This window comes from Melopsittacus undulatus, chromosome 4 (assembly GCF_012275295.1).
Source record: "Melopsittacus undulatus isolate bMelUnd1 chromosome 4, bMelUnd1.mat.Z, whole genome shotgun sequence".
NCBI lineage: Eukaryota > Metazoa > Chordata > Aves > Psittaciformes > Psittaculidae > Melopsittacus > Melopsittacus undulatus.
This window is the reverse complement of record NC_047530.1, coordinates 2,973,349-2,998,231: the sequence shown is the minus strand read 5'-3', so window position 1 is coordinate 2,998,231 and position 24,883 is coordinate 2,973,349. Positions and strand designations below refer to the sequence as shown.

Sequence of the window (24,883 nt, the reverse complement as noted above, 5' to 3'; positions counted from 1 at the left end):
TCTGTGATTTAAACTTTATTTCATGAGCTCATTAAGAAACATCACAAAACCCCATGGCAAACAAGGGATCAGTCCCCTGTTGCCTGGACTGCTCTATCATGTGAATCCACTTATTCATGACACATAAGATTTCATAACTTACAAGCCATAATTCATACACCTATGAACAAAAAGCTCCCTAGCTGGCAGTGAGAGTGCTCATCCTTCCTCCTCCATCACAGTGTGGGTATTCCCTGTATCACACCAGGAAGCACGAAAGCCTCAGCAGTCCAGCTGCTGTTGGATCTGCTTCAAAAGCTCTTTGGGTAAGCTAATGTTTTATACCTTCCTGACCACTTATATGTGGGAGCCCTAGTCAGTGTGCACCTGCTTTGGACCTGGATTCTGGCTTAGCCAATGCCTCCCACTAACTCTGAAACCTTACCCTAAATTTAGCTGTTACTTTAATCCTTATCTCAATACTAGAGCTAATTGACCTGCAGTGGTGTATGAGGTCCCTATGATGTGCACCATGGCTTTCTCAGTGCTTTGGGTTTGTCCAGGCATCACCCAGAAACATCTAAAAGGCACTCTTAACATATCTGAATCAAAACACCAGGCAAAATCAGAAGCAAAATTCAAGTAACTTTATATCTATTGGAATCATATCCTTCAGTTCTTATCCATTTTTTTCTGCCATAGAGTCCCTTCTAGTCCCTGGTCCTCAGCTTGCTGGGAATGGAAAGAAATGGCAGGCTGTGAACGGTACCATCAAGCCTCATCTTCTTATTTGTGTAGGTAGGCATCAAGCCAGAGATCTCCTGAGCTCTTCAGAGAGCTGAGAGAGGGAAAGAGAAAGCACAGGAAGCTACATTATGCAGTTACTTAGGAGAACGTTGGTGGAGATAGGGGAAATGAGGGTTTGTGTGTGTTGATTTGTGAGAGAACAAGACAATTCTTGTTCTCAGTATTCCAATCTCTCCTACATCCTTCTGCAATTCTTTGGCCAGTGTGTTGTACTTACTGGATAATGTCTGCAAAAGCTGTGAGCAATGGCTTGCATTGGTACTCGATGCCATGTTTGGCACACAAGGACTTCACCAGAGGAGCCACCTTCCAGTAGTTGTGTCTTGGCATTGTGGGAAACAGGCTGTGAAGAGGAGACAGACAAATTCTCAAGCCCACTCTTCACCTGTGTATCTCAGTCTCTAGAGTAATAGCGTAAGTAGTTAGTACAGGTAGGCTTAAATTACAATGTCAGACTATAATCAGTGCTTTAGCATGTACATTTTCACTAATGCTTACAAGCTACTACTCTGGATAGATTGTGTTGCTATCTGTATGATTTCATAGGTCCTGCCCATGTTCAGTTTTCACTTGGCATTCTCACCTCCCGAGTGAGGTCTAGTGAAGGTTTTGAATTGCATTGTGATTCTGTTTAGGGTTTTCAGCCTTTTAAAAGACAAACTCATTGATGCCCCAGAACTCATTGTAGAATTCAGAGCAAAGAAGAACAGGGAAAAGAAAACCACATTGTTAAAGAGGGAAGAATATTCTCTCTTGTGGTGCGTACTCACTGATGTTCGATCTGGAAGTTAAGATGCCCAGTAAACCAGTCATTGAATAGGGACTGCTCAACATTGCATGTGGCCTGGAGCTAGCAAAGAGGAAAGGAAAGCAAGTCAGCACAGATTGGTGACTGCAGCCTTTTTCTAAAGAGCACAATATGCTGTGCTACTCTGTTCTGTTGTTTTCTTTCAGCCTAAGCTGAATTACATCAAGCCAGGGCTCATAATCCTCCTTCAGCTTTGTGGACCAGCAGATGTACATAGACAGACTAACATGGACCCTAGTAAAAGTAGGAGTTGGCTCTGTGCTCCTGTGAGTGCATGTGAACAGTCAGAAGTTCCTCCTGGCTCTTCTCAAATCTGTCTGCAGGAAAAACAGAGATGGCAGAGTACTTCTGTGTGGTCAGACTGCTCTGCTGGCCTCCAGTAAGTCTCTGCAAAGAGGGGACACCACACTGCCATTCTACTAGTGTAATTGCTCTGCAAGAGCAGGATACAAACTTCCATCTCCATGTAAGGGGAAAAGGTCTAAGACAGAATGATGCAATAAGTGAGAAGATGGGTATATTTAGGGGATGGAATCATAGAATGGTTTGGGTTAGAAGGGACCTTAAAGGTCACCTGGCTTCATTCCCCCTGCCATGGGCAGGGACACCTTAATAGCGCTGGGACCTAGCTTTGATTTTAAATTGCCTATGACCATCTCATTGCTATCCTATTTACTGTTACCATAGCTGAATACTATTATACCATTAACCTTTACTTCCCACTTCCTAATAGGTTTTCACCCTTAGTGCAGTAGAGAACTTGCTTGTTCTGTGGTTAGAATTTGTACCTGTATGGTCACAACTCTTAAGAATGAAAAATATTTTACCTGAGTAGACATCCAGTCCAAATTCTTGTCATAGTAAATATCCATAGGGATGTGGTTCATCTGTGAAACCCAGACAAACCAGCTGCTCTCCATCATCCTGTGCAGACAAGAGGCCAGAATTCAGTAACAGGTAAGCAAGCCACTGAAATAACACCGCAACCAGACTTACAAACACATAGCTGAACATCAGCCTTGCTAATCCAGCACCTGGAAGAACTTCCAAAACCTGGAAGTTTCATACTTCCTTATGAAACCCATGATTATTTAATATAGTTTGTTATAAAACTGACGGAGCCTGGTATTCATCTTATTTTATCTGTAGCCAAGGACCACACTGATTAGAATCAGTAAAATGCTCCAAGTGGAGAGAGCTTAGTGTCCATTCAAGCCAATGCTGCTGGAGCACTTGCAAGCCCAGACTAAGATGTTTCTATTACATGGTCTCTTTCTCTAATCAGCAGCAGACCCAACACCCAAGCACTGAATTACTTCAGGTATTTAACAGCACTCAGTGAAGTCTCTTTGCTCCAGAGCCAATGTGATGACATAAAACTTGAACTGGCAGAGAAAGGCAGGCAGGCAGAGATGGAAAGAATATATAGAGGAAGGCTGAAGAACCTGCTAAAGAAAGATTACCTGAATATAAAATAATATGCCACAAGACTCTTTATTTCTAGTAATGATCCATAAATGAAAAAGAACCTGATGTAGAAAGTCATCATCCAGGCCAAGTCCTACCAAAAGCAGAGGCAACAAGAGAATCATTGAAATTACATTTGCTTAAATCTTTTTCTAAGCTTCATGTTGTATGTACAAGAGAATAATCTACATTTAGCTTTTATAAGTTGTTGCTGAATTGAATCAGCAAAACTAGAACTGAAGCAATCCAAATTAACACAAGATGATAGTACTTTTTCACAGCTTCCTATAATATAGATGAATGTGAGGATTTACACCTGGTAAGTAGATTGATATATTAGCAAATGACTATGACTATGCATTCAGGAACATGATTTGACTTGTCTCAAATCATTGCCCAGGACTCCATAGTAAGCTAAGTGTTAGACCAACAATGATCTCATTGTGGTTGGAGTTTGCTGTTCTCCTGCATGCGTAACACACACAAGAGAAGGAAGAACAAAGCACTAATTCTGGCTGCCTGCATAGGAAATAATGCCAAGTATATGCATACCATTTACAAATCAAGGACAACAGTTCCTATAAATCCATATCCTCCTGTTCCTTACCACTATAGACCTTCCAATTTGCTTCCCAAACTAAAGGGGACAGTACACTTCCTGGTTCTGCAAATGAGGCAAAGCAGTACAAGCTAAAACAGCCTTTTGTTTTCAGGACCCTATGCTTGAGCTGGGGAATATAATGGTGTAGCAGAAAGTATGCAGAGACACTGAAAACTCTGCACAAAACTGTCCTGTTAGGCTTAACTGAATGGCATACAGCATGGGCTGAGCTCTGGGCAGAAGCTAGCTCTATGTTCAGAAGAAAGATGGAAGGCCCACAACTGACCCCCTCTTGGTTGCACAAGCAGTAATACTCACCACCCAGTACCTTTTTGTGTATGCAATGTAAAACGTGTGGTAGTGGAAGTAGGTGGGAAACAGGAGTGGAGGCAGAGCTGTAAGGGAGAATTCATTATCACTGGTAATGTCATGGACTGAGTAACAGAGAAACTGGAAGCAAAGGATCCTTCAGCCATTAATCAATACGGAGAATATCCCAAGAAGTTTTAGGGCTATGGAATTTTCTGGATGACACCAGTATGCATCACTGCAGGGCATCAGTGAGCAATATGGGAGCCTGCTGACCTCAAGAGGTAAAACGGAGGCAAGACAAGAAGCTCTCTGAAGCTTGATTGAGGACAGCTGCTGCTCTTCAGCAGGACTGCCTGCTACTGCTCATGTCACCTCCCAGTACATTGCCTTCTGTTTCCTCATGGAGAAAGGCTATGAGCACTGCTTCTTTTGGAAGAGTGAAAACAAAAAGGAGTGTGTAGAATCCTGAGAAATAAGGAGGACAAGACCCCAGAAACTTAAGAATCCTTCTGAGCATCACAGTAAATCACTTTGCAAGAGAGCAACTGGCTGATACTGGCTAGAATGCTACATCAGTATCTCTAAACATTTCTAGGTCTGCCATTAACCTGATAGTGGTTACAAACCTGAGATTTTATTTTAGGCTTTTAACTGAGGGACAGCCACAAATGAGTATTTTGAGTATTTTCCCAAAGGTTATTTGGCTCCCCATTTGTAATTTAAAGCAGAGGAGCAATAGGAGTACGTATAAAATCCTCCCATGGATTTTAGGTTGTGAGAACTCAAATGCAAACTCCATCTTCCAAGTGGACATCTCACTTGTACTTAAAAACAAGCCAACCCCACAGACTAGTATCTAAATATGAACACTACTAATTACGATGTCATACCACATCTTTCAGACCCACCATGGAAGATCTGGGATACCATCACCATCCTTAGCTAGGCATCTCTGACTTGTACATCTGAGCTATGCACATCTGAACTAACCTTGGTAGATCTGTTTAGTGACTTGAGGGAAAAGCCACTATTGGGGTGAGTTCCTGCCATCTTTAGAGATCAAGGGCAAAACCAGGTTGGATGAATCACACCTTGGAAGTGCCCATTGCTGCTGGGTTTTATGTTTCAAAGTCACACTGTCCACTTTCCAAGCAAGTATCCTGAGACTTCAGGCTATTCTGGAGAGTCACAAGAGGTGACTTTGACTTGACCCGTGTTGAAACTGTGCTGCTTTGCCAAAGGAATAAAAGCTTCACTAAGATGGGAAGAAGAGGCCAGGGGTGAGCCTAGAGATCAGGGCACTGACAGTGGAGAAACTGTGAATGTTTGCTTTCATTAGCCATACATTACTCAGCTCACATCAACAGTCCCTGCAGCCCTCATCTCACTCTCTCAAGTAACTTCCTTAGTTACTGAGTTAAGAGTTTTTCTCATTGTATTTGTCCAAATAGATGCAGACTTCTCTTTACAAAGCACCACAGTTTTAAGGTGACCTGGGGTAAGCCTATCTCACTACTTTTTCTACCCTGGAACAAACTTAAAGCTATTTGGTTATGAATTCTCAAACCAAATTAATGTGTTTCCAATCAGGAAGGGCACAGAAACATGATCTCGTATAGGATCATATGATAATTCAGGCTGGAAAGAAGCTCAGGATCTCAGAAGAGCAGCAGCTATACTTTGGTTAGACCAGGCTACTCAGATTTTTATCCATTCAGGCCTCCAACTCCTCCAAAAATTAGATGGGAATTGATTATTATGATCCTTGATGGGGACACTTGAGTCCTGCTCAAATCCTACAGGTAAAAAGACCTACAAGCCCCATTAGTACCCCTCATTGTATTGCAGGAGAATGAAGATACTCACTGATGAAGAAGTATTTGTGTTGGTGATTGTATGGCATGTATTTTTTCTTTTTGATCCCAAGCTGTGGAAAGAAACAGCAAAACAATTGGAGTGAAAGCTATGCAAACTGCACAGGTAACTTGCTGGGTTCCATTCTTTCTTCCCCACAGGCACTCTTCTTGCACACTTCCACAGCCTATCGTCACCCTCTTTGTACCTGTCCTATTAGTTTACATACATAACACACCTTTACCATAAACCCTCACTCCATTAATGTAAGGCTTACAGCTTTGTAAAGTCCTTCAGAGGTAAACTGTTAAGCAAGCATCAGATTTTTCTCCAGAAAAGGAAAATAAGTGATTGCCAAAAAGTAGTTCCAAATATATTTATGACAAGCCAGAACAGAGACAACAACCCATAAGGAATTCCTATATTGGTATGTGGTAGGAAGGAAACTGCTGTGAAAGATACAACTATTTACTAGCTTGGAAGAGAATGATGCAGTAAAAGCTATACCAGAACCTTCCATCCATTAAAAGATAGCGTGATCAGTAAGTTATGAAAAAAAGTATCTTGGTGGTGGATAGAGGGAATTTTAACTGGTGAATTTCCTTGGGTTTGGGTTCTTACCATATTCATACTTCATTTTGTAAAATATTAGATATTTCAAGGCTAAGTTATATTATTAGTCAAAAATACTAATGTATTTTCCCCCTTGCCCCTACTTTCTTCTCTGATTCTGTACATTTGAGTGACAGTTTCATGATGGTAAAGGCCACTGAGTTGTTTTACCAGATCATTAAGGTGCTAGAACCATTAATAGTCTTTTTGTTGATGGATTTTCCACCCAATATGAGGCATGTCAGCCTTCCAATATCTGAAGGGGGCCTACAGGGATGCTGGAGAGGGACTGTTCATTAGGGACTATACTGATAGGACAAGGGGTAATGGGTTGAAACTTAAACAGCAGAGGTTTAGACTGGATATAAGGAAGAAATTCTTTACTGTTATGGTGGTGAGGCACTGGAAGGGGTTGCCCAGGGAGGTTGTGAATGCTCCATCCCTGGCAGTGCTCAAGACCAGGTTGGATGAAGTCTTGGGTGATATGGTTTAGTGTGAGGTGTCCCTGCCCATGGCAGGGGGGTTGGAACTGGATGATCTTAAGGTCCTTTCCAACCCTAGCTATTCTGTGATTCTATGTCCATCATGTGTAATTTGTTTGCAGTTACTTGCCAGTTGTTCAAGAAATCTTTAAAGGAACTTAATGTGAATTGTTTACAAAAGCTGAAGAAAGTAGACACAAGATGAAAGCAATCTCTTTCCAGAGCCTGTCATCACATCTTAATTTTAGATCTTTATAGCATAGCTTTTCATTGACCAGGGTATTCTTCCTATCTCCTGGTACACGAATGCACACACACACACACACACTGACCTCCACAGACAGCTTCTTCCCCAAAGTAAACAGGAAAGGGTGCATATCAATATCAGGGTCTTTCCGGAAGCAGTTGGGTTTGGCATGGTGCTGGGAGTGCAGAAGAGTCCACCATTTGGCTGATGCCCCCTGTTTTAGTGAAGAGCACAATGCTTTCAGAGCCAGCTTTCCTCCCATTCCCCTCCTTTACTCAACACTGAACTCACTGTCCTCCACAGAGTCTTCAGAACCCACACTTTTATGGGAAAGCCATCAAATCTAAGTAGTAGTAGTAATCAGGTACTTACAATTAAGTGGCACATCACAAACTTATGCAGCAAGTGGTTCCACTTTGTCGCCCTGAATACTGAAAGATGTCCTAAATCATGTTGCAACCATGAAGCCTGGACCTGGAAGAGGGAAAAGAAAACATTGGGAGGGGAGGAAAACAAGGAATTGAGATCAGGACAGTTCTACACTCATCCTTTCCTTTGCAATACTGAGACCTATTGCTCAGACTTTGCTCCAAAGTCACAATTGGAAAGGAACTATGAAATCCTGATACTCTTAAGGCTTCCCCCCAAATACATCTTGCTGAAAGAATCTCAGACTAGGTTTAATGACAGCTCCCCACATGCAGAATTCCTTCTTTACATCATCTGTATACACATGTCATATAGTGGTTGTTTTCTCATGGCAAACAACTATGTCAAGTAAGGAAACAGACTAGATAACTGCCAAGATACTATGTGTATGAAAGCTGGTGCAAGTCAAGCCCATGTGCATATGCTGTGGACTTAGCTGCTTACCTGGGAAATGGTCAGCACCACCAGAGAGCCAACAAAGGGCACGAAGGATGTTCCAAAGTAGAAGAGGATGAGCCAAGCAGCAGTATCCAACAGGAGGATGTGAGTGAGGAGCAGGAAGAAGAAGAGTTGATTTGGCTCCAGAAGTCCCATTTTCTCAACAGTAGCACGCAATTCACGGAAGTCTTTCACCAGCATTTTCTGTGGGAAGCACCAGTGTTACATGTTCTCTGTATAGCACTACTTCAATGGAGGGGAGAAAGGGCAAAGGATCTGGGCTTGCGCATTAGTAAGCTTTATCTTTGCTCTCCTACAAAGATTCTCTGTGTCTACAAAGAGCAGAATAGCAAGAGGCAGCCATCTCAGGGCACAATGTCTGTACCCCAGACTCCGAAGACTGTATCTTTGGTGCTTCTTCCATCATCTGTACTGAATGTGCCTTAACACAGCATGCCACCTTGTGGTAGCTCTTCTGTATGAAGTTATTCCACTTCTGGACCAGTTCCAATAGATGAATGTATGTCTTCACTTTACCCTTCCTGAGATTAATAGGGTTAAATGTCTGTATGAAAATGACATTTACAGCCCAGCTGGCCTCAGGCTGGTGAGCACCAAGGAAGAAGAAAGGAGCACAGCAAAGATGCCTGATCAACCCATCTTTGTCCTTCCCAGCTCTGTAGATGCTTCCCAAGCCTAATTCCTGTCTCCATACAGCCCAACCCACAAAGGAGCTTGCCAGCTTGCTTTCCCAATCACTTTGGGTTTCCAAGGAGCAAGGCACACACAGGCCCTGGTGCAGGCCGGCTATGGAATTGAGAAATAGGCAGGACATGGACAAGGTAAGATGGTTCATGAGGTTCCCACCTATATAGGAAGTGTGGCCATGCCATCCTGGGACAGGCAGACTGCTCTGAATTGGGTTTCTGATGTCTGAGTTACATCTTCAGTGTGCAGTGTGGGGCTATGCAAAGGAGAAGTCAGGACAGGCTATCAGGAATGGGGAAAACAAATAGTCTTAGATAGTGGGAAGCAACAAGGACCGTACAGCCCAGGGAATATTTGTACTCCAGGATTATTCTTGTTCTGTTGTCTGTGCCTCTCTCGAAGTTTTCTCACATTGCCATTGACAGTGCTTCTGTGAATGATTATTCTGGGAATGGCCTTGAGACAGCTACAAGAGGGCTGTCCAAACCAGCAATGCCAATACAGCCTGTGAAACATCATTCAAGGCTAAAACACTCTACCTGCAGTCTCTCCCTACAGATACCTACAACAGAAGGGAGCTGAACATTTACTATCAACTAGAAAGGGTTACTTAATTTTTGGTCAGCTCTTCCCCAAAGCAAGGGGAAGAAAAGGTGATAGCTGTGTTTTCCATGAGAGCAAAACAAGGCTCCATTATTCATGTAGAGTTGCTGTGATAATTTAAAATCATTTTCAGGAATCTCATTTTCAGCCACATAATGTGGATTTAGACTAATATGCATGCATTGTTTCTAAGCAGTAGCACAAAAAGTGAAGAACCTGGCTCCCATTTCTCCAGGAGCTATGTTGATACAGAAGAGCAAGGTCTCTCCTCAGAATATTTCCCTTTAATCTACCTTTGATCTGATTTACAAAATAGACTTACATTTTTAGTGGGCTCAATACTGGGTTGATCTGGGGCCAGCTCCCCAATCTGCAGTGGCTTCAAGTACTTGCTCACCAGCGCCTTGTCAACATGGAAGGCTACAAAGGCATCCTGCAATGTATGAGAGAAAAGAAAGATGTAAGAAAACCACATTCTCTGATACCAAGTTCAGTCTGTTGTGCATAGCAAGACATTCACTGTGGAGGAACCACAACAGCAGAGAGGACTCTTTGACCTTTATCTCCTGGAGCTTTTGTTGACATTTTACTTCTCGTGTTTGTGCTATGCTCTTAAATGAGATCTTATTTCAGCTGGCAAATGGAAGAGGTCTGATTTCCACTACTGCAATTACTACAGGTATGCAAGCTCCAGAGAACAAATTGAATTCAACTCCACTGTATGCCTAAAGCACAATCTAATTCCCTTGCCTTTCTTCTTTTCCCTCTTCTCAACCCTAATATTAGTGACTTTTCCATCTTCTTTGTCATTCAGATCTTTCATATTAGTGTACCTGAATAATCAGTTGTTGTGCAATTAGTCAAGACAAAATTGCCCTTTAAATCTGAATGCTTCAAAGGAAAAAGTGGTTCCTCTTATTCACTGGGTAGAGAACTCCACTCCCAGATTAACTAAAACAGGAAGTAGGTCATTGAGAACCAAGTGATACCAGAGAACTTTCTCTAGTACGTCAAAGTATTCAGAAGGAAATGAATGCAAGGACCTAATACATAAACACAGGTCTGGTGTTGCTAATCAGTCCTGAAGATGCAAGCACGACAAAGCAGTGGTGACAGCTTCTAGGCAGGGCTGGGGACAGAAAGGACAGGATGCAAAAAAGCAGAGGGGGAGACAACAGGGCATGGAGGGGGCAGCTGCAGCCCTGAGGCACAGCTGAGACTGAGCTGAGCTTCAAGTTCAGTCTGTAGAAAAGGAATCAAAGAATGATTTGGGATGGAAGGGACCTTAAAGCACATCCAGCTCCAACCCCCTGCCATGAGCAGGGACACCTTCCACTAGAGCAGCTTGCTCCAAGCCCCTGTGTCCAACCTGGCCTTGAACACTGCCAGGGATGGGGCAGCCACAACTTCTCTGGGCACCCTATGCTAGCACCTCAGCACCCTCACAGGGAAGATTTCCTAATGTCTAGTCCAAATCCCCCTTAAGATTCTCCAACAATGGAAAATTGCTTTTGTACATCCACGCCTTTAAACTGTTGATCTGCATCTTTCATTCAACTCAGTGTAGTCATCCTGAACAGACTGGAATCAGTGCTTCACTGCATTCCAGCCCCAGAGTTACTCTGGGCAAATGGTTTTGTGACAAAATGAAGTTGTTTCTCTAATCTTTGAGCAAACTGCTGTAGAATTTCTGTTCTCTGCTCCAAAAGCACTCAGGTTTGGGCAACTACATGGCTAACACTGAAGCATATATGTAACATACAGTGGGTCTGGATACCATGCACACAAACACAACAGTGATGAATCTAAAGAGCCAGCAAGCACTTTCTCTGCAAAATGATCTACCTGGTTATTTCATGATGTGGCAACACCAGAGGTTTTTACAGGTTTGAAGATTCGACCAAATTTTGCCAAATTCAGCCCCAAATTCCAGTGTCAAGATTGTTGCTCCTGTTTTCTAATTCACCTCAGTCCACAGCTAGCTCTGATCTTCTGCCCTTTGTGAGAAAACACCACACCACCACAACAAAAAGCAGCAATAAAAGGACTCCTCTGCACAGTTTTGTTACACTTGGTATTATTAATGTAGCATTCATTATACTCAGTTTTCCATTCCACACATTCTTCTTACTGAGAACTTTCTGTGTATTCCACCCTCTTCTAACTTATCTTTCTGTGATATGGGGTCTTGGTAAAATTTGCCAGTCAAAGATGAGATAATTTCTGAAGAATTTTAGAATACACATGCAAAAAACTGAACAATTGACCTGTTCCAAGATATACAGACCTCAAGAAAGTCTTAAAGATTTTCTTATTTAATGTTTTCTTCCTTTCTTTTTATCTCTGCCTCCCAAACTGACTAAAGAGCCTGTTGGATTCAGTCTCATGAAATTAATCTTAGTAAAGAGGAGTTTCTTACTTCACCCACAATATCCTGGGTATATTCCTACAGCAACTCAGCGTGGATATAACCACCTGGGAGCAAAGTAAACCCCCTTCTTATTAATACCATTTACAGGCCTTAAGCTGGAGATAAATTACATATGCTTAAAAACCAGCATATCCCAGCATTTTTCCACTGTGGTGCACAGCTTATTTAAGGTGCTTCATACTTGTGTGTGAAGGCAGTAGAGTTGGTGTCAAACAAAAGCAGCTGAAGCCTTGCAGGGGTTAATGATTTGCATGTGGAGCCAACTTATAAGGACCAGTTCAGATGCCAGAAACAAAATATCTGTGTTTTCCAAGTTCATCCATCACCCAACATGTTCCAGGGGGCTAAACTGAAAGAAGTCAGACAGTACTAATAAGAGAAATATGCAGAATGCAAAGTGCAGCTGAAAGAGTCCCTGTCCATGGCAGGGGCTTGGGATTGGATGATCTTTAAGGTCCCTTCTAACACAAACCAGTTTGGGATTCTAATACAGAATCTGAAATTAAAGTTTAGTGCACTGAATATTACATCCATAAGCCTCAAACATCCCGTATATATGAGGGATCAGGGAACTATTTGTCTCGGGTTTTTCCTTTTACAATAGACACCAAGGTAGCCATCGCATTTGTCACGCCTTTGTGTAGATGTTAATTTACCACCGTTTTCCACCCTTCCTGCATACGCCCAAAGGCAAGAACTCCAGGGAATCAGCTGAACGTTCTGATGTGGGTTTACCACAAGCTTCCATGGCAACAAAACACCAAGTTTTGCCAAGGAAAGTCAGTCAAGCCAGGAAACACGATGAGCAGAAGTCCTTTCACCCATGCACTGACACCCCAACAGCTGGGCACTTATAACTGGCCAATCCTTTTGATTTTGTTCATCTCCAGGCTCAGAAGGACCACATACCATGTCTATAGAAACTTCTCTGGAATTCTGCTTGGGAAAGCAATGGTGTCTTTTGATTTTCCCTCAAAGTTAAGCCAGGTGGCATTTTGGAGGGATGCTTTCCCTAAAGGAATGTTTCTGGAAGCAGCTACTTTTGCCACAGGGCTGATGCTCTGATTGTGGCAGCTTTGTCCTGGCTGTAAGCAATCCCTGGAATTCACAGTAGGTGCAGAAGCAAGAACGGGAGATAAAGAGTAATCCTGAAGATCTGAGCTGGATAAACAGCTACAGTCCCACCGGCAAAGCCTCTTCATTTGCCACTTCCCATAGGATAAGGCTGGGAAGCTTGCACTTCAAAGTCTAGGGGTACAAAGTGACACTGCATACCCGTAGACCCTGCTCCATGCCCTAAATCCCACCGGAGTCACCTCCCACGGTGCCGGCCGGGTACCGGCGCCCTCCGCCCCGCATCTCCGAGCGCGGCCCTCACCGTGGCGTCCTGCCCGGCGTGGCTGCAGATGAGACGGGCTCCCCCCGGGTGCCTCCGGCAGAAGCGGGTGATGTCGTACACCTTCCTCTCGATCACCAACCATCTCTCCTGCGGCCCCTGCCCGCGGCCGTCCCGCTCCCGGATCTCCTCCCAGGTGAAGTGCCGCAACGCCGGGGCCGCAGCGGGGTCCCCGGGCAGCTCCATCCTTCCCTTTTCCTCCTCCCCTCCCGCTCCCCATCCATATAATGGTGGCGCACGCCCGGCCTCCGCCCTTTTCCCGCCCCATCCCGGGATTACGGGAAAAGCGAAGGGCTGTGGGCAGAGCCCCCGCCGCATCCCCGCCTGCCCCCCCCCCCCCCCCAACTGCTCCATCACTGCACCAGTGTAACCCCAGGTTGCAAAGAGTAGCAGCTACTACAGGTAAGGGGTATCCGACACCTGACCTGTTGCTCATTCTGTTTCCAGCACAGGGTTACAGGGCTCCTGACAGGGAAAACCTCAATTAAAATACACCTCTGATTAACCTGCTGTCAACCACGGAAATAATATACTGCAGCTTAGTCTGGATGTTATGGTCCATGAGCCCCTTTGGAAAGAAACACGAATTACCCACATTCTTATGCCTAATTTAAAAAACAAACAAATCGTATACAAATAACTGAATCTCAGTCTCCCCTCTGGCAGCTTAAAGCCATTCCCCTTGTCCTGTCCCTACAGGCCCTTGTCCCAAGCCCCTCTCCAGGTTTCCTGCAGCCCCTTCAGGCACTGGAGCTGCTCTCAGGTCTCCCCTTCAGGAGCCTTCTCTTGTTCAGGCTGCCCCAGCCCAGCTCTCTCAGCCTGGCTCCAGAGCAGAGCTGCTCCAGCCCTTGCAGCATCTGCATGGCCTTCTCTAGACTCGCTCCAACAGCTCCATGTCCCTCTTGTGTTGCTGCCCTAGAGCTGAATGCAGGACTGCAGAGAGGATCTCACCCAGTAGGGCTACTCTTGGTCCCTTGACCTTCTGAGCACATCAGCTAAGATCTCAACATTATTTTTAGAACCTGATTAAAACCCATATTCCAGTATTTCCAGTTCTCCATCACTCACAGCAGGAAGAGATCAGAGAGGAGGAGGCCTCCTTAGTGCCCTGCCTCAGGAAACCTAATCCTCTTTCCCAGAGCTTGATGCTTCCGTTGCCTTGGCTAAGACTGGGATGCACACACAAAATGTGATGCCAAGTTCTGATGGCAGGTTGTGAAACTGCTTTTCCTTCCCCTCTTCTTGGTGGTAAAATTCGTATGTAAACTATTGACTTGGGACTCAGGGAAATCAGTATTAATTGCAAAACAATCCTTGTGTCAGCTTTTCTTCTCTTTCTGAACAGCCATAGGATGCACAACATTTTCTCTTGTCAAAACAGACCACAAAGTCCTGAAAATATTGTAAAACCATGACTAAGTCAATGATATTCTACTCTCGTGAGACCCTACTTGAAGCACTGTGTGCAGTTCTGGTGTCCTCAATATAAGGAGGACAGGGAGCTGTTGGAGCAAGTCCAGAGCACCCCATGAGGATGCTCAGGGGCTGGAGCACCTCCTGTATGAAGACAGGCTGAGAACATTGGGGCTGTTCAGCCTGGAGAAGAGAAGGCTGCATGGAGACCTCAGAGCAGCTTCCAGTATCTGAAGTGGGTTACAAGGATGCTGGGGAGGGACTCTTCATTATGGATTATAGCGACAGGACAATGGGTGATGGGTTCAAACTGAAGCAGGAGAAGTTCATGTCGGATATAAGGAAGAAGTTCTTTACTGTGAGGGTGGTGAGGCACTGGAATGGGTTGCCCAGAAAAGTGCATCCCTGGCAGTGTTCAAGACCAGTTTGGACAGAGCTGTGGGTGACATGGTCTAGTGTGAGGTGTCCCTGTTAAGTGTTGCCTCTTGGCAGAGGGGTTGGAACTGGATGATCTTAAGGTCCTTTCCAACTCAAACCATTCTATGATTTCTTTATTCCATAGAAAACCACACATTGAAGCACACATCAGCATCAACCCCAGTGGAGGAGCACACAAGTAAGAGAGTTTTTAAAAGCATATAATCAAAGCTGAGATTAATTAGTCTGAATGACTCTTGTGTGATGGTTTTCAGTATTTCTTTAGAATTAATTTCTATGTATTTGTGACATGTCTCACACATCTACTTGCAGCTTATTTCCTAGGTCCAGTTTTACTTTTGAGTCTGCTTGGGATAGGAAAGTTCTCACTTGCGAATAGTCCTGTAGACTGTATTGCAAGTTAGAAATGCTGATCCAAAGAACCAGGAGAAATCTCACATCATTGGCACAGTTAAGTTGTTAAAATAGTGTTTATGGCTCTTTTCCTTTATAATAACATGTGAAAAGGCTAAAATTGATTTCTCAGCCCAGCTCTCAATCATACCCACTGCAATAAGATGCCTTAAAAAGAAGTTTAATAATCATTATCGTTGATCTGCTTCTTTGCTTCTCCTCTGTCATAGTAGGCAGTCAGAAAGAAGCTTTTCCTTCTTTCTCCTGGGCTTTGCTGTTCCTCATGTCAGGGGTTGGAACTGGATGATCTTAAGGTCCTTTCCTACCCAAACCATTCTATGGTTTTGTAATTCTATGTTTGGTTCTTCTTACAGAATATGTTTTTATAACACAGGAGATAAGCCATCTCCAGTACACACCTTCAGGAGCACAGCAGAACTTGTTCTCTTTATCTTCCTTTCACACTGACTACTCAATATTGAATATTCATCAGAAAAGGAGTAAGAATCCAGCCCCTCCTTATCCTATGGTCGTATCTTGTTAGCTGCTTCCTCTGACCCTAAAATCCTGCACAAAGTTAAAAAGCTTCAACAACATCATAGAATCCCAGACTGATTTGTGTTGGAAGGGACTTTAAAGCTCATCCAGTTCCAACCCCTGCCATGTTCAGGGACACCTTCCACTAGAGCAGGTTGCTCCAAGCCCCTGTGTCCAACCTGGCCTTGAACACTGCCAGGGATGGGGCAGCCACAGCTTCTCTGGGCACCCTGTGCCAGCGCCTCAGCACCCTCCCAGGGAAGAGCTTCTGCCTAAGAGCTCAGCTCAGTCTCCCCTCGGGCAGGTTAAAGCCATTCCCCTTTGTCCCGTATATAAAATTGCCTTCTTTTCATGTCATTTTTGTTGTAAAGCTGCAGCTACCACTGGATCAGTATGAGAAAAACTTTTTCCCCTGAGGTTTTCATTACATTAAAGCACCCAGCCACTCAACTGCCCCCAGCTTGCTTCTTGACTGGGTGAAAGATGTGTGTGCCCTTAGACTGCCACCAGTGACATTAAAAACAACCTCAAAACAACTTCTGTGCATGATTCAGGAACTGGTGTTTGGGAATGTTAGTGAGAGGTAATGAACATCACAGGGAACGTGGTGATTCCAAGAGATAGGCAACAGCTTAACTGAAGCTTTAGGTTTGAAGACCTACCCCTCAAGCACCTAAAATGGTAGCCAGACTGTTAATGGATGTATGTCAACCCCTTGGATAACTGAAGTTACTTAAGAATGAGCCACATAACCTCTGCAGAGAAGGAACTGATTGTTACATGGGTTGTGTGGCACTCATGTCATTACTGCTGTATCAGCCTCTACACAGACTCTGATACAAATGCTGATAATAATAATAATACTATTGTATCAGCCTGTAGCCATACTCTGATAGAAATGCTGATTATAATAATTGCTATTATATCAGCCAGTGTTCACAATGAAACAATACATTTGGTATAAGCCAGTCCAGTGATCTGAAGACAAAGCTACTTTGCTGGTACTCCCCTTTAAGATAAAGTTGGGCATTGACAGTATTGCAGCTCTTTGCTTTCATGTTTTGCAATCTGACTTTTCACAATAGGAGATCTTAACTGCTAAAAAGATAAACATCAAGTTATGATTTGCTATCTACCTGATATCCAATTCTTCTGTCACATATCCCATGTTGTTATTCTCTGTAGTCTGTTCTCCCTCTCCTTTTATCAGGGTGAAGTTGACCAAACCTGCATTATGGTCCTTTCTGGAACGCTTGTGATAATATATGTCATCAAGCCTAAATGAAAATAATAATGACAATAATAATAATGGTTTAGAGCAGGGCTAAAGGGATTCTATATGCAGGTTAAAATCTGACTTTTCCAAACTCATCATCTCCTAGGTGGTTAATGTATTTGCTGACTCTCAAAGGAACTCTGTTAGTTCCCTTTCTGCATGCCATGAACATGGCAGATTCTTGAGCACCAGAGAAACATTAGCTAGATGGATGACACCAAAGGCATGGGGAGGTCACACACCTTCATATTTGTACAAGAAGGAACTTTCTCATGGTGGTGGGATAGAATGGGATGGAGTGGCTCAGAGAAGGATAGAGTGGACTAGGATAGACTAAACTAGACTAGGCTAGACTAAAATATTTGAGTTGAATTGGAAGGGACCTACAAATATTATCTAGCTCAATTGCCTGATCACTTCAGGGCTGACCAAAAGTAGAATCATAGAATCATAGAATAGTTAGAGTTGGAAAGGACCTTATGATCATCCAGTTTCATCCCCCTGCCATGGGCAGGGACACCTCACACTAAACCATGGCACCCAAGTCTTCATCCAAACTGTCCGTGAACACCTCCAGGGATGGAGCATTCACAACTTTCCTGGGCAACCCATTCCAGTGCCTCACCACCCTCACAGTAAAGAACTTCTTCCTTATATCCAATCTAAACGTCCCCTGTTTAAGTTTTAACCTGTTACCCTTTGTCCTGTCACTACAGTCCCTAATGAAGAGTCCCTCTCCAGCATCCCTATAGGCCCCCTTCAGATACTGGGAGGCTGCTATGAGCCCTCCACGCAGCCTTCTCTTTTCCAGGCTGAACAGCCCCAACTTTCTCAGCCTGTCTCCATACAGGAGGTGCTCCAGCCCCTGATCATCCTCGTGGCCTCCTCTGGACTTGTTCCAACAGTTCCATGTCCTTTTTATGTTGAGGACACCAGAACTGCACACAATGCTCCAGGTGAGGTCTCACAAGAGCAGAGTAGAGGGGCAGGATCACCTCCTTTGACCTGCTGGTCACGCTCCTCTTGATGCAGCCCAGGATATGGTTGCTTTCTGGGCTGGGAGCACACACTGAAGCTGGCTCATGTTCATTTTCTCATTGACCAACACCCCCAAGTCCTTCTCTGCAGGGCTGCTCTGAATCTCTTTTTTGCCCAACCTGTAGCTGTGCCTGAGATTGCTCCAACCCAGGTGTAGGACATTGCACTTGGCATGGTTAAGCATGTTATCAAAACCATTAAGGCACCAAATGCCTCTTAAATGCTGGCAGGCTTGGGGTATCAACCACCTCTCTAGGAGGCTGTTCCAGTATGTTACCACCCTCTTGGTAAAGAAATGCTTCCTAATGTCCAGTCTGTTTTGACTGTCATAGCTTTGAACCATTCCCATGTGTTCTGTCCCTGGATCCCAGGGAGAGAAGATCAGTACCTCCCTCTCCCATTCCCCTCCTTAGGAAGCTGTCAAGAGTGATGAGGTTTCCCCTCAGCCTCCTTTTCTCCAAACCAGACAAACCCAAAGACACTCCTTATAGGAGTGTCTCCTGCCCTTTTACTGGCTTTGTTGCCCTCCTCTGAAGGCATTCCAGTTATATTCTGTGCCATGGATTGTCACTCAATGCTGCAATATATCTAGAATCCACTGCAAAGCCTCTTGTCCCTTGAAAAAGTCAAAAGCACTTCCCAGTTTAGTACCAACAGCAACATTGCCAACAGAAATTGTGAATGCCCCATCATTTTCACTGGTTGACAAAAGGACTTAAACAGCAATGGACTTGTGTAAAAGTATAACAGAGAATCTCTAAAACTGTTCATAGCTCTCACAAAAGTTGATTACAAAACTACTGCAAAAAGCCTTAGAGGTTGCACACCATGTGGATAAGAAACCAGTCCTAAAGACACTGATCCATATTCCTCTCCAGTTAAAAATGCCACAACTATTGTTGCTACTTGATGACCATTAAATCTCCCTTTTTGCTTAGGATATGAAGATATGTTCTATGGAAGATATCACCAGCAGCATGTAGCTCAATCTGAACACTTCCTCCAGAGCCACACAACAAAGTCATATTGTTGGAGCAATGGCAATGCTGGCGAGGACCTCTAGTAAACCTTTAGGAATTCTTCACTGCACTTTGTTCATGTTCCTGGGCACAGAAAAGACTCAGGTGAGTGAGACTCTGACAAATAGTGTTATAGTGGAGCAGCTGATGTGGTGCAGAGCTGGTGTTAACCGTGCTCTTTCCAGATGTTCCCCAGTATTTGGCTGTGCTCTAATAGTTACCTAGCACTGTGTTGGCAGGTCCTCTTGACAATGAGACAGGAGAGGTGGTTTCTGCTTGTGTTGCTTTGCACTAATTTCTAAAAGATGAAGTCAGGTAACATAGTGGAGGTCAGTAGAGACAAAGGATTTGTGGAAAAGCTGGAAATTCAGAGGGAAAGCCCCATTGCATTCTTACTGAAAGCTCTCTTATGCTCAAAGCTAGTAACTTGCTGGTGACTACCAGTGACTACACTGGTCACATAATGACTACATAATGGTCACACTGGTCACAGGATGGTCAAGTAAGCAGTTGTGCTATGGATGCTGTGTTTGCATGAGGTACCTATTCTGAAACACAGATAAAAGCTTTTACAGGCTGAATGGAAGGGTGGCATTGACAGAATGGTGTCCTTGCACCTTCACATAATATAACATGTTCTTTCATAAGAGAAGATCTTATCTACTGCTCCCCAAAAAGCATCAGTGGATGACTCAAGATCTGCAGCACAGACTTGCTGAATAGAAAGGGTGATACAATCTCTATTCTGCCCTGCCATGTTACACCCTTTCTGGCTAGTACAGCTGATTATGCCTTGTTTGGGGTTGATGCCTTAACCCCTTGAAGAAATGGAAACATATGGAAGCATTCTCCCACTAACTTTTCCTCACTTTCAACCACTCAAAGTCATAATAAAACTTGCATTATTCCCATTAACTTCATCCCAACTTGCTTTTCAAAGCACCAGATGACTATACTTCCATCTAAGTCAGACCAGAAGTTCCATGCCACAAATTCAGTGCTGAAGAGGCACTAAATATGTGTCTCTGCATGTCTGAACAAGGCATGTAAGAATGTCAAGATGAAGGAGAAGCTTCCCAGAGCCATGGAAACACAAACATATTTGGAAGTCAGTTGAGCCAAGCTATAAATACTGTATCACAAGAATAGGGAAGAGAACTTTAACATAACATACAAAGTGTGTATTATTTGTTGCATGGTAGTTTGTCAGAACTATTACTACATGGTGCAAGTGGGGAAGGATAACTCATTCAGACCCAAACAGTCAAGTTTCTCTTCAATTTAGGCAACCAAGCAAAGAAAAGAGGTATTCACCTAACACTCTGCTTCCTGAAGTAAGTTAATATGGAATAAATTCTAGTACTGTTGGAAGATAAGCTGAGAAAGATGCTGGTTACAAAAGCTATGGAGATGCTGCATAACAGAAGAGATTTTGTAACATTGAAGGGGAAGTTATTTCTCTCATCAGCCTTGTTTTTCACAACTCAGACTTTCCAATGCATGACAACAGTTAACTTGCTATTACAACAGGGAACAGAAAGGAAAGATATCATTAAGAATCATATACCACCTCTTCATAAAATCTACACACAAAATTAAGTGCATGATCACTTACTCCCTCAGGAAACATGTCTTACTAGAGCAACGTTCCCTCCTGTTATCCTGTTCCATTATGAGAGTGGCTGTTCTGCAAACCCGGACACCTGAAAATCAGGAAGCACTTAAAGTATTTCAAACTCAGCCATGTGAAGGATTGAAAACAGACTTAAGTTTGTGTCCAGATTTTACTTTATTTGAATGATGTCCTAATCCACCAGCCCTCTCTTCTTCCCTCTCCCCTGCATATGCAGACTCTCTTATTTTACTTTAGAACTGCAGTATTTATCTATATTTTCCCTATAAGGTCTACTTTTCCTACAGGTCTAGACTCATTATCCTTAACTTTATATATATATACCTTATACTTTAAGTATCTAACTTTAGTTAACTGCCTACATTAAGTAGGCATTAAGATGCCAGTTAGACTCTCCCTGGCCAGTACAGTGAGACATACATTTTTGTTGTATCATTCAATCAGTGTTCAGCCCATACAGGTTATCGTGGAATTACAGCCTGATTTGTGTTGGAAGGGACCTTAAAGATCATCCAGTTCCAGCCCCTCCCACGAGCAGGGACACCTTCCACTAGAGCAGCTGCTCCAAGCCCCTGTGTCCAACCTGGCCTTGAGCACTGCCAGGGATGGGGCAACCACAGCTTCTCTGGGCACCCTGTGCCAGCACCTCAGCACCCTCACAGGGAACAGCTTCTGCCTAAGGGCTCAGCTCAGTCTCCCTTCGGGCAGGTTCAAGCCATTCCCGTTGGCCTGTCCTACAGGCCCTTGTCCCAAGCCCCTCTCCAGGTTTCTTGTAGCCCCTCCTTACTGCACTGTCTCAAACTATTACAGTGTCTCAAAATGTGAATCCTCTTTAGTCTCTTGGCTAGGGTTCTGGCACTACATATTCACCTCCCTAACATCAAATGTATAGATGAAATAACAACTGCTTTACTTTGGGTAATCTTCACAGCAAGAAAATCCCTATTTCTTACTGCTTGATCTAATCTATCAAACCAGCACAGATATGAGTTATGGGTGAGTATTTGAGAGTTTACATGGAACACTGTTCTCTGTACACAAAAGGGTCAGAGAGAAATTGAAATCCCTTAGTTCTTACCTCTTCGAGATAATCCTGTATCACTTTGTTGCTAAACTGACATCTCACCATCCAGTTCATTAACTGCTTACGTTAGGTGTACGTGGAACATTCTTGGCTGATTTCCACTTCACATTGCCAATCTGTGGGGATACAGGGATTAATATTGCAGAAATCTTAATTTCTTAATCTTTGGTTTTCAGAAATATGTCGTAACCATAATTACTTCCTTTCTTCATCTTCAGAGTGATGTTCTGACAAAGATAATATTTGGAGAAAGCCAAAGAAACAGCCTAGCAATTCTAAATAGGTTTAGTAAAAGCAACAAAAGACATTGGAGTTATGAAAGGAAAGGAACAAAAGTAATCTCAATTTATATGGCATAGGAAGTGTAACATGGTTCTCACTGGGGATGGGAAGTCAGCAGAGAGACCTGGTAAGGGTAGTAATCATGTTGCCAACACACCAGTAGTGAGGATGTGGAAGTGAAGAAAGCCTGGAATCAGAATTATGTCATCATCATTTAGGCTGGAAATAAACCTTATGTTCTTAAATAAATTGGGAGAGAAACTTGTGTCAATGTCCACAATAACTGCATGTATTCTCCTGGGAAGGAAGGCAAAGAGAGAAGCACAGGGGTTGGAATTAGATGACCTTAGGGTCCTTTCCAACCCTATCCATTCCATGATTCTATGATTCTCTCTGCATATTTCACTACACATATATAATATATGTATATACTATATATATACTTCCTCTTTTTCCTACACTGGACAGGAACTCTGAATTCCAAGAGAGGAAGCAGCACAATGCTAGTAAGCCAGCAGTGATTTCCTGCACATGGAGCTTGTAGACTGTGTCCACACTCTACATAGACTCACAGATATCATTTGTAGAAAGCTTGGTCTATGTTAGTATTTGGAGAAAGCATGCTATTACAACTTGCCTCCTACGATAAAGATCGACCCAGCCTTCCCATCTGACGTATGTCAACAGGTGAAGACAAGTCACATCAAGTACTAGGTGAAAACACATTGCACAACACTGTAAATTATCTTCCTGAGAAGTTGCTTCTATAATAATATGGGCATAACACGTGCTTCTTTAACTGGATCTCAAGAAAAGTATTTAATCTCTCTAAGCACTACATCAGCAAGAATAAATGTAGTATTTCTTCACATCTACTAAGCTCCTACAAAGAACAGCTGAAAAACATATTGTTCTGCAAAATCTAAATGCATACATATATATATTACATTGATGGTAGTTCTTGACTTCTCATTTGGAGAAAAATAATGGAAACATCACCTGAAAATTTGCTAAAAGGTTCTTTTAGCTTCTGCTCATGTGATCAACACAGCATTTCTCTGATCTACCAAATAGCTTTCCATCTTTAGGTTTGAATTAATCTTTCTGGAAGGAGCACCAACATCTTGCCCGATCATCTAGAAGAGATTTATCCAGTCTTGTGCATTGAATTTATTCTTTCACTACTGATAATTCCTTGATGGATGTAAGTTTGGTTGTTTCTCTTTTGGAGGTGCACAATCAGCATTGGCTTGTAGACATCATTGCTCTCCCACGGCTTTTTCCCAGTCTTGTTGCTTGTAGGTGGTTATCAGATAGTGGCAGTGTCCTGCTCAGGATATCATTAGTAAAAACAGCACTTGGAATTTTATTCCAGGATTTGGAAATTTACTGTATTCTTTCTCAGCCTTTGAATTTTCATGTGATTCCAGACAGATCACGTTAAAACCATAGAATATCTCAAGTTGGAAGGGATCCATGAGGATCATTGAGGCCAGATCCTCTGTATTGACAGAGAAGATCCCAGTGCCCATGAATACATACTCCATACTAAATGGACAAGAATGAGTTCTCCTGTGTGAGGCTGAGCTCATATGGCTCTAGACTTAACTCTTCCAGGTAATTCAGGCATTGGAAACAGTATAGCTATATGATGTTTTCCTGGGCTAATATAGCCAATAAGACAGCACTGCAAATGCAGATTTTAAAAAGGCATATTAATGTTTACTTACAATAAAGGGTGCTCTAGCAATATATACAGGATATGGAATATGCAGACTGTATTAAAAAGTACTTTCAATTTAAGCAGCTTCCTTTGCTGTTTGTGTCTAAGACAGAAACAGAATGACCCAAAAATGAAGGTGGGAAAATGTGGTTATAAAATCATAACAATAAAGAAAGACTTAACCATAGTAATAGGTAAAGATGAGTATTTTTAACTTATCTTTGTTTCAAGTAGATAATTTCCTGTAACAAACTAACCTCTTCATCAGCTACAGATTTAAGGATTATGCTGCATGGTGGTACAGATACAGAAAGTGCTCCATGGCTCTCAGAGACGGGTGGTGTGAGGATCAAAATAGTTCAGATGACAGATACAGTGACTTAATTCATTCACTTAGCTTTAGTTTAAAACTGTATAATCTCAATGATTTATTTATTCTTGCTCTACGATAATTTGAGAAAAGTCAACAGCATGAATTACATCTGGAGATGGCTATCTCACTTCATTGAGAACCTAGACACTACCTTAAACCAGATGGTTAGTTTTATAAAGCTAGGCAAGATTAATCTTATTTAAGATTCATTTATTATTCATTATTTGTATATTATTCATTATGATTCATTTAATGAATCCTTCAGTGTTAAGGTTGTAATGTTCTTTTTCTAAACAGTCATTGCTGGAGGCAGCACAAGTTTGAGATGTAAAGAAAACCAAAGCACTTGAGTTCTACTCAGATTTCATTCCTTCTATTTGTTAGTGTGACCAACTTCCATTGCTAAGTGACCAGGATGACTCTTAATCTCTTTCATACATGAAATAAAAGTTCTTCAAGGAATCTTACTTTCAGCTCTTATTGCCATCTTTTCTTGTCTC

The 24,883-nt window shown here is 42.9% G+C and overlaps 1 protein-coding gene across 1 annotated transcript; it reads right to left on the bottom strand.

Moving 5' to 3' along the window:
• Nucleotides 1–604: 604 nt before the first annotated feature.
• On the bottom strand, nt 605–13,367 carry LOC101872209 (acyl-CoA (8-3)-desaturase). Its single transcript, XM_034062330.1, has 12 exons — nt 13,157–13,367; nt 9,670–9,780; nt 8,043–8,240; nt 7,542–7,643; nt 7,255–7,383; nt 5,841–5,901; nt 3,981–4,057; nt 3,058–3,155; nt 2,422–2,518; nt 1,557–1,636; nt 1,004–1,129; nt 605–817 (listed from the first exon to the last, which is right to left on the bottom strand). Exons 1-12 carry the CDS (start codon nt 13,358–13,360, stop codon nt 766–768), a joined length of 1,335 nt encoding a protein of 444 aa, XP_033918221.1. The 5' UTR covers nt 13,361–13,367; the 3' UTR covers nt 605–765.
• Between the last annotated feature and the right edge of the window lie 11,516 nt (nt 13,368–24,883).